Source organism: Anguilla rostrata, chromosome 18 (genome assembly GCF_018555375.3).
Source record: "Anguilla rostrata isolate EN2019 chromosome 18, ASM1855537v3, whole genome shotgun sequence".
NCBI lineage: Eukaryota > Metazoa > Chordata > Actinopteri > Anguilliformes > Anguillidae > Anguilla > Anguilla rostrata.
In genome coordinates this window covers 1,283,338-1,297,870 of record NC_057950.1, presented here as the reverse complement: position 1 = coordinate 1,297,870, position 14,533 = coordinate 1,283,338, and the positions used below count along the sequence as shown (strand labels likewise).

Below are 14,533 nucleotides of genomic sequence, written 5' to 3'. Positions count from 1 at the left end.
GATTTAAACCAATGAGCTGACGCGCAGCCTCGCATTAAGCACCCAGGAAGTCACCTGAGGTCCTGAAGGCGCGGCTCCTGATTACACAGCGCGCTGCACGCTGCATTAATGCATGCGACTCTGCAGCAGATTTCTAGCTGCGGGTTTCTCTGCGCCAGTGAGCTGCGTTAGCTCACGCCCGGAGCCTGGAGGGGCTTTGCTGTGACTGCCAGGCACAGACGCGTCCGGGCCGCACGGTTAATGAGCCTCAATGTTAGCGTGCTTCGCTTCAGACTCCAGATCCCTTTTCTGTAATAGTGTTCAGATGCCCAGTATAGTTCCTGAGCCTCATACTGCCCGGTCTTCTAGGAAAATTAGAACAAATCAGCTGCTGGTAAATTTCATGATGAACCCATAAATTTAGATTTGCTAGCCAGGTGCCTGCTATGAATAAATGGCAGTGATGAAAGGCATTCCCACATTGGAGTCATAATAGAAATCACATCATTTTAAAAGCTGTATAATCCATTCTGTATTGAAGGATTTTCCTTTCATCTGATTTTTCCTATGGCTATAGGAAGCCATGTTGTAAAGGTCCATTTTAGCAGAAATTCAGCAACGCTTGCACCTTTTACAGGAAACTATGTGAGGGATGGTCACTGTCGGGAAAGGCATAAATGTAGGCTGGTTTTAACGATGCATTGTGTGGCTCCAAGCGCACAGAGCTTCCCTGATGTGTCGAAATGACTATAATGAGCAGGAATAATGTTGGCCGACCACTCGGAGAAGGAGAATGACTTGATCAGGCTTGAGAATTCTCAAAGTCATCCCTCAGGGGTGTGTGTAAAATATCAACTCATTTTAACTCATGGAGCTGGTTTTACTGGTATTACTGAAGTTTACCACACACACGGTTTTGATTGACTATCCCTCGGTTAAAATGTCAGAGGTCCACCAGTGTTGACACTGCCATGCTGGAGGATGTGAAGGATCTATGTGGGAGTTCAGTTTTGAGAATTGTGTTACTTTTGTTGGTAATTACGCAGCTGATGTTAAAGACAGCGCTTGAAGAATCGGCACCTTACCTGTCACTTGTTATTGGGAACCATGCTAGGGTTTATCTTGTTTTTATCTGGTCTAATGTTCTTGTTTGATGTCTGTTCGTTTGTCCGTTTTTGCTGAATGTGCTGTGCTCTGCTCCCTCTGAATTGTGTGGAAAAAAATGTGGGGTCGCAGCCATGAGAATGTGTGCTCATGATAAGAAATATTGTCACTTCTGGAGTAACGTAATATCAGTGGACTCCATGTGTAGAGAGAGACTCACATGTGTAGAGAGTGTTTTCTTTTCCGGTTACTATTTCGGTAAACAAATTAGATTGAGACCACGTGTATGTTGGTATTGCTCATACATTGTATGATGCCATACTTGGTAGAAAGAAAATGCTTGCTGGTGATTGGTTATGGAGAGTCAGCAAGCTTAAATAAGGCATCTTTTAATCACAAGAGGCCCTGTGAATCCTGTTACATTAGTTTGGATTTCCTCTTTTCTTTTCCTTCCTAAAACCGCAGTATTTCCAGGCACTTTTACACAAACGCAATGTCAGGAGACAGTTAGCACAGTCTATCAGAAGGCCAGTACACAACCGGTTTAAAACCTGGTTGAGTACTTTACTCAAAATTCTTTGATCCGTCAAAATGAAATGCTCGTTACCCCCAACAGCAAAGCTTGATGGCACCTCCCCAAATCAAAAGAAGCACAGGCACATCAATCAAATGAAGAGAGAGAAAAAGAGGCTTCAAGGTCACTGTGTTCGCCAGCGCGAGGCAGCCTGGTTCTGAAACGGCATCGATGAACTCTCTGAGGGAGTATCACATTTCCACTGGAAAAATGTGTTTTTGTGTGTGGATTGGATTCCTATCCAGGACTTTGAGCTTTGATTCGAATATTTCTATTGTTCATTTAATGTTCATTAAATGCACAGCAATCTAAGGACGCACCTGTGTCAGTCACTCTGGATGAGAGTGTCTGAGAAATGCCTGAATATAAGCTAATATAAGTGTAGCCAAGTGCGCCTCGAGCTGCTTTTCATGGTCTTTTTTCCCCTTTGCGGAAGTCGTGCTCTGTAAAAGCAGAATATTGATTGGGCATTGTGAGACCGTTTCCATCTAGTGTTCCACCAACGTCTCTCAGAGGTTGTGGACGTAGATTTGAGCTATGGCAGCCTGAGGCGAGGAAACGGGATAAGGGCAAGTAGCCCGGAGTGTGAATACTGGTGTACTGGCTACTTAATATTCAATTAGCCCAGAGTGTGAATACTGATGTACTGGCTACTTAATATTCAATTAGCCCAGAGTGTGAATACTGATGTACTGGCTACTTAATAAACAAGTAGCCCAGATCACGGGGTCCTTTGGGTTCTGTGTTGGGTCGTCCCAGATCGTGGGGTCCTTCGGGTTCCGTGTTGGGTCGTCCCAGATCGCGGGGTCCTTTGGGTTCCGTGTTGGGTCGTCCCAGATCGTGGGGTCCTTTGGGTTCCGTGTTGGGTCGTCCCGGATCGTGGGGTCCTTTGGGTTCCGTGTTGGGTCGTCCCAGATCGTGGGGTCCTTTGGGTTCCGTGTTGGGTCGTCCCAGATCGTGGGGTCCTTTGGGTTCCGTGTTGGGTCGTCCCAGATCGTGGGGTCCTTTGGGTTCCGTGTTGGGTCGTCCCAGATCGTGGGGTCCTTTGGGTTCTGTACAGGGTCGTCCCAGAGTGCGGGTTCTGAGTGCTGTGGCCGTGTGTGAAAGCCTCCTTCTCTTTCATTGTACCCTTTCATCCAGGTAAAGAGACGCTGGTCTCCTTAGGGCTGTTTATCTCACCGCGCGTCGGAAGAGAAGATGAAAGGACAGTTCTGATCAGAAGGAGAATATTTCTGAAGTTTCAGGGAAAGAGCTTTCTTTCCTGTTATTATATCATGTACATGTGAGTCACAGGAAAGGAGTAGGAGAAGTTGAGATCATCAAACCAACACTTAATGTTTACACAGAAATGTCATTTTAACATTTTTTTCCATCAACCCAAGATTTGTAACAGCAGAAGATATACCATACAGCTTTTCTAGATATTGCATTAGGAAGTGTGCAGAGAAGAAACGCATCATCTATGCCCTTGACGATCTTTCCTAGACTGCTTGGGTTGTGGGTGCAAAGAAATGCATTATGGGGATTGCAGTTTCCGCAGCCTGAAATGAAAGTTGCGGAGAAAGATGTATTCATGATAATTTTGGCTTGAATAATTCTTATCTGCAAAAATATGTATATGATCTTGTATATGAAGCAAATACATTCACTTTACAATGACAAGGAAGGAAGAAACATTTTAAAAATGGCATGTAAATGATATTATGCTTTAATTTAATACATACATTTTTTTATATATCCTCCCAAGACCTCGTAGTGTATGGAATATGTTGCTAACATGTTATGAGCAGAACTGTCCTTCTCTGCCCTTGTAACACGGTCCCACATCCAGCCTCTGATACCTTCATCAGTATGACTGTCTGAGAGGGGTGACCGCCCTGCTTTCCAAACACACATTTAGACTCTCCTGTAATGGAACCATTTCCATTATTTAAGCTGAAGTACCTCTGGTCCATCTGGCCTGGGGGCGGGGGGGGGGGGGAGGGGTGGGGGCTGGGCAGGCCTCCTCCGTTTTTCGCGGCTCTGGCGTGCAGCCCGCGGGGTAGCGCTCGCAGCCGCATCATACGCACTACGGGACACGGTCATCAGGCCCAGGCCCCGCCCCAAAACCAGCAGCCAGGGCGCTTGGCCAAGGGCTGCGTCATAGATTTGGCCAAACAGATTAAAACTCACCTTTTGATACAAACATACATTAAAACTCACCGTTTAATACAAACGTCCATTTCATTAGTAAATGAAAGATGAAGAACATTTTTGTGTCTGCAGTGTCCACCAAAATTCCAGGATGTGCTTTACTGAGAAGCCAGTGATCAGTTACTGCTTCTGTGGATATTATGGTCTGGCGTAGGCCGGACTCCATTTGAAGGCGGTGGGTGAAGCCAGCTCGCCCTTAGTCCTATAACACAATGCTGTCTAATGCAGCAATCAGATTGCAGGAGATTAATTTTGCTCGTTATAACCGACCTTTCCAGATGCTAGAGTGAGGGCACCTGGGGTCCATTGTACTGTTGCTGCACAGATACTGTATTCCTATAATCATGTGATGGTGAGCATAGATAATTGGACTAAAATGGCAATCTAAAATGGTTCATGGTACTGTAGAGCCCAGCTGCCTGAATCTTAAGCCAGAATAAGCAGCCAAGCTAACACAAAATGTTCTCACAATGTTTTTTTTCAGTATTATAACAGTGCAGCAACATTGTGAGAATGTTTTGTGTTAACTGGGAGCATCCTCTTAGCCAGGTTGGTGAGCCCATGCGCATTTTACATTTTTCCTCATTTTATTCCTGAATTTGAAATGGCTAATCATGCATTTGCTGCTAAGCTAATCGTAGTTTCAGTTGACAGTTCAGGAGAGCGCGGACGACCCTGCTGTCCTCTGAAGCACGTGATGTCATCACGCCGCGGCTCATATTCTGGGCTCGCACAAACATGAGGTGGAGGAGGACACTTCATGCGCAGCTCCAAAGTAGAACAGCTGAACTTGCAGGCATGGCTGGTTAGTGATGAGATGCTGTAACCCAGGGCTGCTCTTTTTCCTGTTCAGAGGATGCACACCTGAGAGTGTGAGGGTTCCTTCATAAATTGCAGTGATGTTTTTTGTTTATGAATCTCCCCACGGGCTGGACTTGGAGAGGAATGGCCAGTCTAGAATGCCTCTGTCCCCAGTATAAACTGTTAGCGCATGTTCTTAGCTTAAAAACAATAGCCCAGTTAATCTGGGCCGCACCCCTTCGCTATGTGTGATGTATGTGATTTCATGTGTGTTGATTAGAGTGTATTTTGTGTATTTTTTTTTTAGGCAAAAATCACGTTTGTAAGTTCATCGGATGTGGACGAAATGAGAAGTTCAACTATGTGGTCATGCAACTTCAGGTGGGTAATGGCCTGTCAAGAACTAAAGTAATACTGATGTGATTGATAATATGCATATTTCACGGCATAAAGGTGCGCGTGGAGATGTGCGCTGGACACACTGACGTCCCCCCCCCCCCCCCCCAGGGACGAAACCTGGCGGACCTCAGGAGGAGCCAGCCGCGAGGCACGTTCACCATGAGCACAACCCTGCGCCTGGGGAAGCAGATCCTGGAGTCCATAGAAGCCATCCACTCCGTGGGGTTCCTGCATCGAGACATCAAACCGGTACGAGGCCTGCACTCCTGCACCGCTCTGCACCCGGGCATCGTTTTTAGGAGTTCAGACAGCGTCATGTGATCTATGAGGCCAAAAACAGGCCACACTGCAGGACAGGCATAAAAAGTCGATTACAGAAAGGTCCGAATTGCGTGTTAGCCTGCAGATTTGCACAGGACAGACACAATCACTGTAAGCTGATCAGTGTTCGGCAAACGATGGTAAAGGAACCTGGATTGGGGCCTGTCCCATTTCAGCTCAGCCAAATGCCCATTGTGTTCTTTACAGGATTCTGTAATTAATTAAATTAATTTTAGTTGACTGGAATTGAATTTACCCCAAGTGAAAGGAACTAATATTTGCCCAAATTAAATTGGTTTTATTGCCTAGTTGCCTCGCTGCCTTGCTGGCGTGTTCATGCATGAGACTAATAATTCTACTGGGGCATCAATTAGTTTACATTTCAGTTGTACGGCTTTAATACTGTAGCTCTCATGTATCTCCAGTACCTGTGAGCCTGTGTAAATCAGTTTTGTTACTGAGAGATAAAACGCACTGTTCTGGTTCGACAGCACAGGGTAAGCTTTGACATTTTATTTTAATGGAATAACCCTGTTAGACATGATTGAATCCTGTCTTGTTTTGTGTCTTGTTGAGATGGTTTCCCATGTTCAGCACACGCACCAGAGCATGTGCCTGACCAGATGCTTCTCCTTTTCCAGTCAAACTTCGCCATGGGTCGGCTGCCTTCCACGTACAGGAAATGCTACATGCTAGACTTCGGCCTCGCGCGACAGTACACCAACACCAACGGAGAAGTCCGACCTGTGAGTCGCCATTTTAATTTCGGGCAAATGCACTTCAGGCTGATCTCGCCTTTTACTGTTTGATTGACATATTGTTTTGGCTGTGTTATTTATGACTGACATTTAGATTTAGTGGAGCTATGTCCCTTGATATGATGAAATCTTGAACACTCAAATAACTGTATATTTTACTCTGTAAATCAGATTATGTCATTGTCTGAAGAATGAACCAACTGCATTATGAACTGCATACTGAATATTGATTTGCTCTGCCCATGTTTGAGGTTAAACCTGTAGCGCAGGGCTCCTGGAGGGCCCCAGTGTCTGCTAGAGCAGGGCTCCTGGAGGGCCCCAGTGTCTGCTAGAGCAGGGCTCCTGGAGGGCCCCAGTGTCTGCTAGAGCAGGGCTCCTGGAGGGGCCCCAGTGTCTGCTAGAGCAGGGCTCCTGGAGGGCCCCAGTGTCTGCTAGAGCAGGGCTCCTGGAGGGCCCCAGTGTCTGCTAGAGCAGGGCTCCTGGAGGGCCCCAGTGTCTGCTAGAGCAGGGCTCCTGGAGGGCCCCAGTGTCTGCTAGAGCAGGGCTCCTGGAGGGCCCCAGTGTCTGCTAGAGCAGGGCTCCTGGAGGCCCGTGTCTGCTAGAGAGGGCCTGGACCCAGTGTCTGCTAGAGCAGGGCTCCTGGAGGGCCCCAGTGACTGCTAGAGCAGGGCTCCTGGAGGGCCTCAGTGTCTGCTAGAGCAGGGCTCCTGGAGGGCCCCAGTGTCTGCTAGAGTAGGGCTCCTGGAGGGCCTCAGTGTCTGCTAGAGCAGGGCTCCTGGAGGGCCCCAGTGTCTGCTAGAGCAGGGCTCCTGGAGGGCCCCAGTGTCTGCACGTTTTTGTGATTTCCTTTCAATCTGAAGCCAGTTAGGGCCTCAAAAATAAGGTGTGTGGAGACTTTAACTTACCTGACATCGCTGATGCTGTAACAGAAGTCTAGCGGTCACTACAGCCCTCCAGATTGGACTGATTCTGACTCTAGCGCTGTTTAGGGTACTTTGTAACCAATCAACAGAGCACAAATTAGACTTTGAAGTTAAATGTAGCATCTGAATAAGGCCTTGCAAACAGGCTCCTGAATGGGTGGAGCTAACACATGGGCTCATTGATTTGAACCAATTATAGTCCTTTCTTAAGCCAAGTAGTTTTATCAGCTGAAACAAGTCAGCGAATGACAGCTCACTTTAGCCTCAGCTATTATGGGTTTGATGAAGCTTCACTACCCTAAACACACTAATGTTTTCACAAAAAATAATATCAATATCAATGTCAATATATGTTCCACTCAGGTACACATGAGAATGAGTTTGTGTATTATATGGGTTGTCAGTGACAGTGTCACATAGCAATAGCCTTAAGCAACACAACATCAAGTGGCAGCAGATTCAGAGTTACGGTTAGGCCGAAGTACAGTTTATTTTTTAAAGGGTAAATATTTGCAATTTCCCCCTTGTGTTGTTTTTGTGTCTGAATATGAGAGCTCATTTTCCAGTACAGGCTTGCAGCCTTTCTGGATTTAGGAGGGCAATATTTTAGCGCTGTTTATGATATATTATACATTTTAATGACCTTAGAATTCATCTGAGCTCTTCGTCAGAATGTTTTAATTATACATTATTCTGCTTTTATCTGTTTGGGTATTTATGTTTGCTCATTTGGGTATAGTGCCTGGGGTATTTTTAAAAAATATGACCATGGAATATTTGTACTTGCAAATTGTGTTGAGCGAATTGACTGCACTGTTCAGGTGACCATAAGAACCATAAGCCTTGTGTTTCTTTAGTAAACTAAGAGCAGTGTTTATCTCAGCGGCATTCCCTGGGTGGTTAGCGGTCCGTGGTTTGACTGAAAGTGTTTGTAAGCAGCCACATGGCACATCCAGACAGACATGTAATTATGGCTCGTTTGGTACCAGCGGCACACCGGGCTCAGTCGACAAGTCCTTAATTATGTCATTAGCTTCGTTAGTGGAAGAGCCCACTTGTTTCTTCGAGAGACTTAATTTGCTGTGATTGCGCTGAACACAAACGTCTCCTCGTTCAGCCTGTTCTCGCCCGGTTGGACATGTGAAATGGAGAGTTGTTCAGCAATTCTGTATCCATGTTCATTCTGCATTGTGAGCCAAGAATGGGTTTGTGTGACTGTTTGTTCGTTTATAAGTGTTGGAAAGGAAGATGCATATGATAGGCCTTCCCTGGATCAGTTCTCTTCCTTTTTTTGGCTGGGATTCGATACAGCTTTGTCCCAGACTTGGAATAATCAGTAAGAGCTAGATTTCTTTTTATTACCAAGCAGAGATTGTTTAAATGGCTTGCGTTTACTTGTAAATGACAGTTAAGGGACATTTTCAATTGATAACAGGCCTTACTGTCTGGTACTTTGGTCGTACTGCCAGTTTTTTAAATGGCCAATTACTAGTTTTTCACTGTTAACACACTGGAGAGCTAGAGTTTAAAAAGTGAGCATATCCACGGACTGCTATCTTTAAAAAGATCTGATTTTATCACACAATTGTTTTTATGTTAGACTGGCTTTACTGTATGCCCATTTTATGACAAATTGGATTAGTTCTTTGTCCTTCTGCAATTGTATTATTAATATGGATATTACACTGAACTGAAAAGTCCTAAGTTCATTGTGGTTATGTCCCATTATGCATTATAGGTGAAATAATTATTGCTTTTGATTGGATTAGTTTGTTTAAGATTATTTCCATAAATAATTCGATTTATCTTCTCTTATAATATTTCTGTTTGTATTGCCACTAGTTGCAATGCTATGCATGTTGTTTTTGGGGAAATGTTTAATTGCAATATCATTATGAAGGCACTGAATGGATGTTCTTGCTTTAGTGGTTGATGCATGAATAGTGAAATTGATACAGAGTAGTGGGCACGCTGACAAATATCTCAGATTTCACGAGCAGTCCGGTGTCTGATATCACCCAAAGGGCCATATTGTGCTTCTGTATGTGAAGAAACACTCCATTTCTCTGTGCAGGCTGTGCATGTGCTAGCGCTAGCGACAGTAGCGTAGTGCTCTCTGGTTCTCTGTGCAGGCTGGGCGTGTGCTAGCACTAGGGACAGTAGCGTAGCGCTGTCAGGTTCTCTGTGCAGGCTGGGCGTGAGCTAGCGCTAGCGACAGTAGCGTAGCGCTCTCTGGTTCTTTGTGCAGGCTGGGCGTGTGCTAGCACTAGGGACAGTAGCGTAGCGCTGTCAGGTTCTCTGTGCAGGCTGGGCATGAGCTAGCGCTAGCAACAGTAGCGTAGCGCTCTCTGGTTTTCTGTGCAGGCTGGGCGTGTGCTAGCGCTAGCGACAGTAGCGTAGCGCTCTCAGGTTCTTTGTGCAGGCTGGGCGTGAGCTGGAGTTAGCGACAGTAACGTAGCGCTCTCAGGTTCTCTGTGCAGGCTGTGCGTGAGCTGGAGTTAGCGACAGTAGCGTAGCGCTCTCAGGCTCTCTGTGCAGGCTGTATTTTAGCGGCTGAGCGGACTGGCGTGAGGAGGATATTTATTGCGCGGGCGCAGGCGCGGGTCAGTGGGTGATGCGTGGGCACCTGGCAGGAGGAGCGGCTCTTTTTATTCCTGCTGACTCAGCTGCTCCTCATCGTTTGGAAATGCCAGCCCCTCCCAGCCCAGCCTGCACTGCAGCAGGGCTCCGGTCCCTGGCAGCAGCCAGTGAGCTTCAGCTTCCACAGCCAATCAGCTTCACTCCCCACAGCCAATCAGCTTCACTCCCCACAGCCAATCAGCTTCAGCCCCCACAGCCAATCAGCTTCAGTCCCCGCAGCCAATCAGCTTCAGTCCCCGCAGTCAATCGGCTTCAGCCCCCACAGCCAATCAGCTTCAGTCCCCGCAGCCAATCAGCTTCAGCCCCCACAGCCAATCAGCTTCAGCTTCCACAGCCAATCAGCTTCACTCCCTGCAGCCAATCAGCTTCAGCCCCAACAGCCAATCAGCTTCACTCCCCACAGCCAATCAGCTTCACTCCCCACAGCCAATCAGCTTCAGTCCCCGCAGCCAATCAGCTTCAGCCCCTACAGCCAATCAGCTTCAGTCCCCGCAGCCAATCAGCTTCAGTCCCCGCAGCCAATCAGCTTCAGCCCCCACAGCCAATCAGCTTCACTCCCCGCAGCCAATCAGCTTCAGCCCCCACAGCCAATCACCTTCAGTCCCCACAGCCAATCAGCTTCAGCTTCCACAGCCAATCAGCTTCACTCCCCGCTGCCAATCTGCTTCAGCCCCACAGCCAATCATCTTCAGTCTGCGTAGCCAATCAGCTTTAGGCCCCACAGCCCATCACCTTCAGTCCACACAGCCAATCAGCTTCAGCCCCCACAGCCAATCAGCTTCAGTCCCTGCAGCCAGTCAGCCTGCAGCAACTTCAGAGAAGTGTCAGGTGTCTTTGTGCTTATGTGTGTGTGTGTGTGTGTGAGAGAGAGAGTGTGTGTGTGTGTGTGTGCTTGTGAGTGTGTACAGGATGTATGCTTGCCTCACCAGAGCAGAGGGTTCTCCCTGCTCAGAGGTGAGAGGGTGTGAGTGAATAGATCACGTTGGGTTATAAATACTCAGTGTTTCATGCTGGGATATATTCGGGCTCATTAGGAATTATCACTGGAGAACCTTGTAAAACGAAAATGATAAAAAATGTAGCCTAAGTCTTACTGCACTTTAACCCTCTGTGGTGCCAATAGTTCAGTGTAAATGTTAGACACACACGCACACAAAAACACACATCCAGAGGTATGTTTACAGATGTTAATGTTTGAATATACTATATGTAGCCAGTAAAATTCACACAGATATGAGCTATCACAATTTGTAGTAATGACACTGACTTATAACTTAATACATTACACTGTATAATTGGTTTTGACTAAGTTTTATTTATTTATTTATTTTTTTCCTCAGTCCAAATTCTAATGAAAATACAGATGTTCAACCTATAACCTCAGCTGCCAATGGGAGAGATGAAATGTGAAAGATTGAATTATGAATTATATTAATTGTTTTGTAAAAATTGAAAATGATATTTGTAATTATTGACGTATTCCGTAACTCATTTTCAATCCAGTCACCAGTAATTTTTTTAAAAACCATCTGCAGGTCCTGGAAAACTTTCTTTCTTTCTTTTTCTTTCAATACATAAATCATATGACAGAAGATATTTTGTTCTGATTATTGGTCAACTAAGATGTATTTTTTTTAATAAACAGTATTCTGAAGGGATTTTACCAGTGTCTGGAAGGTTAAAGCTGTTCAGATAAAGTGCTTGGCCCAGGTCTGCAGCAGCAGCAGGCTCACCTGTGAAAATCTAATGAGAATGACTTCAGTACAGTGAGAGGTGTGAGGGTGCATTCTGCTCCGTGTCCTGGGGCATGAATAGCGCACGGAGGGGACGCATGTACCCTGTACCTGGCTCAGTGCTTGTGTACCTGGCTCATGCTCATATGGGTCAGACTGCAGAGTCTACAGTCACAGTGCTGGATGTTTAGTAGCACTGGAGCTGGGTTTGTCAAGCTCCCACAATTCCATGCAAAGCCTTGTGTGGTCATTTCGCCCGTGGCTTGGCTTCCTTGCAGGATCATGCTATTATGAAATGGTAGAGAGTCCCGTGTGACACACAGACCTCACCCCTTCCCCCCCATCACTGCCTGGCATGCTAGTTTAGGATCCGGTCCCTTAAGTGAAAAACAGCTTGTCTTTCCCGGTGTGCTGGCAGTGTCAAGGTCAGTGCTAGCACTGGTCACAGCTCAATGAAAGCAGCAAATAGGCAGAGGTGCAGGTGGCCTCACATGGCATGGTTTTTAAAGCTATTTTAAGTGTAGTGGTACCCCACAAAACATCTACATCAGGACTGCCAACTCTGTTCCAGGAGATCCACCCTCCTGTAGGTTTTCTCTCCAACCATGATTTGGCACACCTGACTCCACTAATTAGCAGCTCAATGAGATCTCTAGTTCTTGAATGAAGTGTGCTTTGTCAGACGCGGAGTGAAAACCTAAAGGATGGTAGATCTCCAGGAACAGAGTTGGGCAGCCCTACTCTACATGCTACATTATATTCAAATGTAAAATGTGTCTGTGAAATAGAATGTACTCTCTCTTACAAAGGCCACAAGCTGCCTGCACAGATTCAGCCTGACCCTCTACCCTAATGCCACTCATATTTAATCACTGCTGATAATGTTCTCTCATGGACACTGAACATCTGGAGTTCAGGTTCTTATTGTACCATTCTGTGCATTTTTTGTTTGCTTTTTTTCCCAGCAGAGTTTGCCTGTACAGAAACAACAGCAGAACAATATTTTGAGTAGTTTTTTAAAATGCACTGTGTATGAAGTGTGTTTTCTTTTCAACAGGCTGACTGAAGCCACTTTCATGTTTGATTTGTGTGCATGTTTCTCCTTTATGTTTGACGGTTTGTTTTATGTTTTGCAGTTTCCTTTTGGCCTTTTATTTTCGAAGCGCATGCTTGACCCGTTCCTCCCATCAGCCCTTGCACCCATCACAGTCAGAGTTTGAGGGAGGGACATCGTGAGTGTCCCGTCCGAGTGTGGTCTGTCTGTTCACAGAATGGGGGTCTCACCTGGACCGGCATGGGGGGTACTGCGGCACTGTATCTGACCTGAAGGACAGAATGTCTTCGTCCTTGACCTTCATCATTGGACTTAGCTAATGGCAGTTAGTGAAGGTTCCCCCCTTTCTGATGAAACATCTTTATTAAGTGCCATTTCCAGTCTCACACTGTTGTTGCACAATAAGCCAACATGCCTGTGGAACTCAGAACAGAATCTGAGAGCTCAGTAGTCCTCAGATGTGTGGCTGTGATTCGGATGATTTCACCCTGCGGCTCCCCTTTGAGGAACACGGAGTGAATCATGTCTGCAGTTTGGCCTGGCCCACAGAGAGGAAGCCTCCGTTAGACTGACACGAGGAGAGAGAGAGTTGAGCTAGTAGCCCCCCTGAGCTGTGTGCCAGACAGACGGGTCTCAGAACTCAGTGCAGCCCGCTGTGTGACTCACAGAAGAGCAGACCAGAGCCGAACTTTACCGTCCGCCTACATACAGGCAAAATGTTTCTCTGGTTTTACCAGACATCGAAATCAGTAAAAATAAAAAGATAAAAAAGTGTCCATTTTTAAAATTCAGTGTGTATAACAATGCCATTGAGACTATCAGCTGTCCATTCTAAAGATGAGCTACACCTTAAGACAGCAAGAAGATTTACCGTAGCACAGTAATGAAATGATTCCGTGTGAAAGGAGGTCACGTGTAGACATGGGAAATAAAACTGGAGCAGGGTTTAAGCAGCGCGGAATGAGAGCGGCAGGCTGCAGTGAGTGGCGTGATTCAGCAAATAAAACATGAACGTAATCCCTGTGCAAAATGGCTCCCGCCCCACACTGCCTCCCTATAAAACCTGCCCCCCCCCACGTAAGCTGTAAGACCGCCCCCCCCCCCCACATCAGGACGCCCTCCCGGTGAGACCCCTGTGTGAAATGTCTTCTCATTTATTTATGCTTTTTGCCCATTTGTTTATTATTGTTTATTATTGTTTATGTCATGTGCTCTGATATGAGTCAAACTCAAATACAGCTGCAGTTACAGTCTTACTCTTGTTTAGGCTGGAAGAGTGGAGTAAAAATTAGCACAGGCAGGTTAACGTGTTTATTATGTATTAGGGTTGTCATGGTTTCACAGTAATCACGGTGTATAATCAGAAGGTTTCTATACTGTTTACATTTCAAAAAACAGTTCAAGTTTTTCCTGCTTCCATAAGAAGTGGCATGGTTTTTTTTATTTCATATGGTCCATTAAGTTATTATTGCTTAAATCGTGCAATTATTTGCCATATAGCCCTTTTGTCATTTTGATGACTGTAAAAAAAGATGACACTTACGTGCTAATCTTTGCTAGCACATCTATGGGGTTTCCCATGATTTTTGCTAATCGCTAGTTCAACTATGGACTGTTCACTGTCCGATTCCTCCACATAATACTAGTGACACTAAAGTTGTGATATTCTTGGGCACAGTTTTCATACCATGAAAATCTCACACCGTGACTCCCCTATTATATATTCATACATATGTAGATATAACACAGTCTTTGATTTTGCTGAGTTGCTTGCAGTCATCTGTGCCGTCCCATAACAGCTTCTGATCCTTTTTTCTTTTCAGCCTCGAACTGTTGCAGGATTCCGGGGAACTGTTCGCTATGCTTCAGTCAACGCGCATAAAAACAAAGTGAGTCCTGCCTAATACGGTCAGAGGATTCAATTAGTCTTTAATAAGTCTTCACGTGCCCTGAAATTGTATTAGCAGAAGTGTATGTCTAAAATGGTCACTGTAAAAGACACAACACTCAAAAAAGGTGTTTCTGTTTTGTAATGTGATTTAAAATCTTTTTTG

At 45.7% G+C, this 14,533-nt stretch overlaps 1 protein-coding gene across 3 annotated transcripts in view; it reads left to right on the top strand.

Moving 5' to 3' along the window:
* LOC135245212 (tau-tubulin kinase 1-like) overlaps positions 1–14,533 on the top strand; it is a 58,442-nt gene that overhangs the window by 11,523 nt on the left and 32,386 nt on the right. For 2 of the 3 annotated variants that reach the window (XM_064318130.1, XM_064318131.1), the window contains 4 exons: positions 4,959–5,032; positions 5,159–5,299; positions 6,013–6,117; positions 14,303–14,368. In XM_064318130.1, the coding sequence (XP_064174200.1) occupies positions 4,959–5,032; positions 5,159–5,299; positions 6,013–6,117; positions 14,303–14,368 (386 nt within the window). Of the gene's footprint in view, positions 1–4,958; positions 5,033–5,158; positions 5,300–6,012; positions 6,118–10,110; positions 10,771–12,561; positions 12,658–14,302; positions 14,369–14,533 lie in introns of those variants that run through there. The other variant, XM_064318132.1, reaches the window with a different exon arrangement.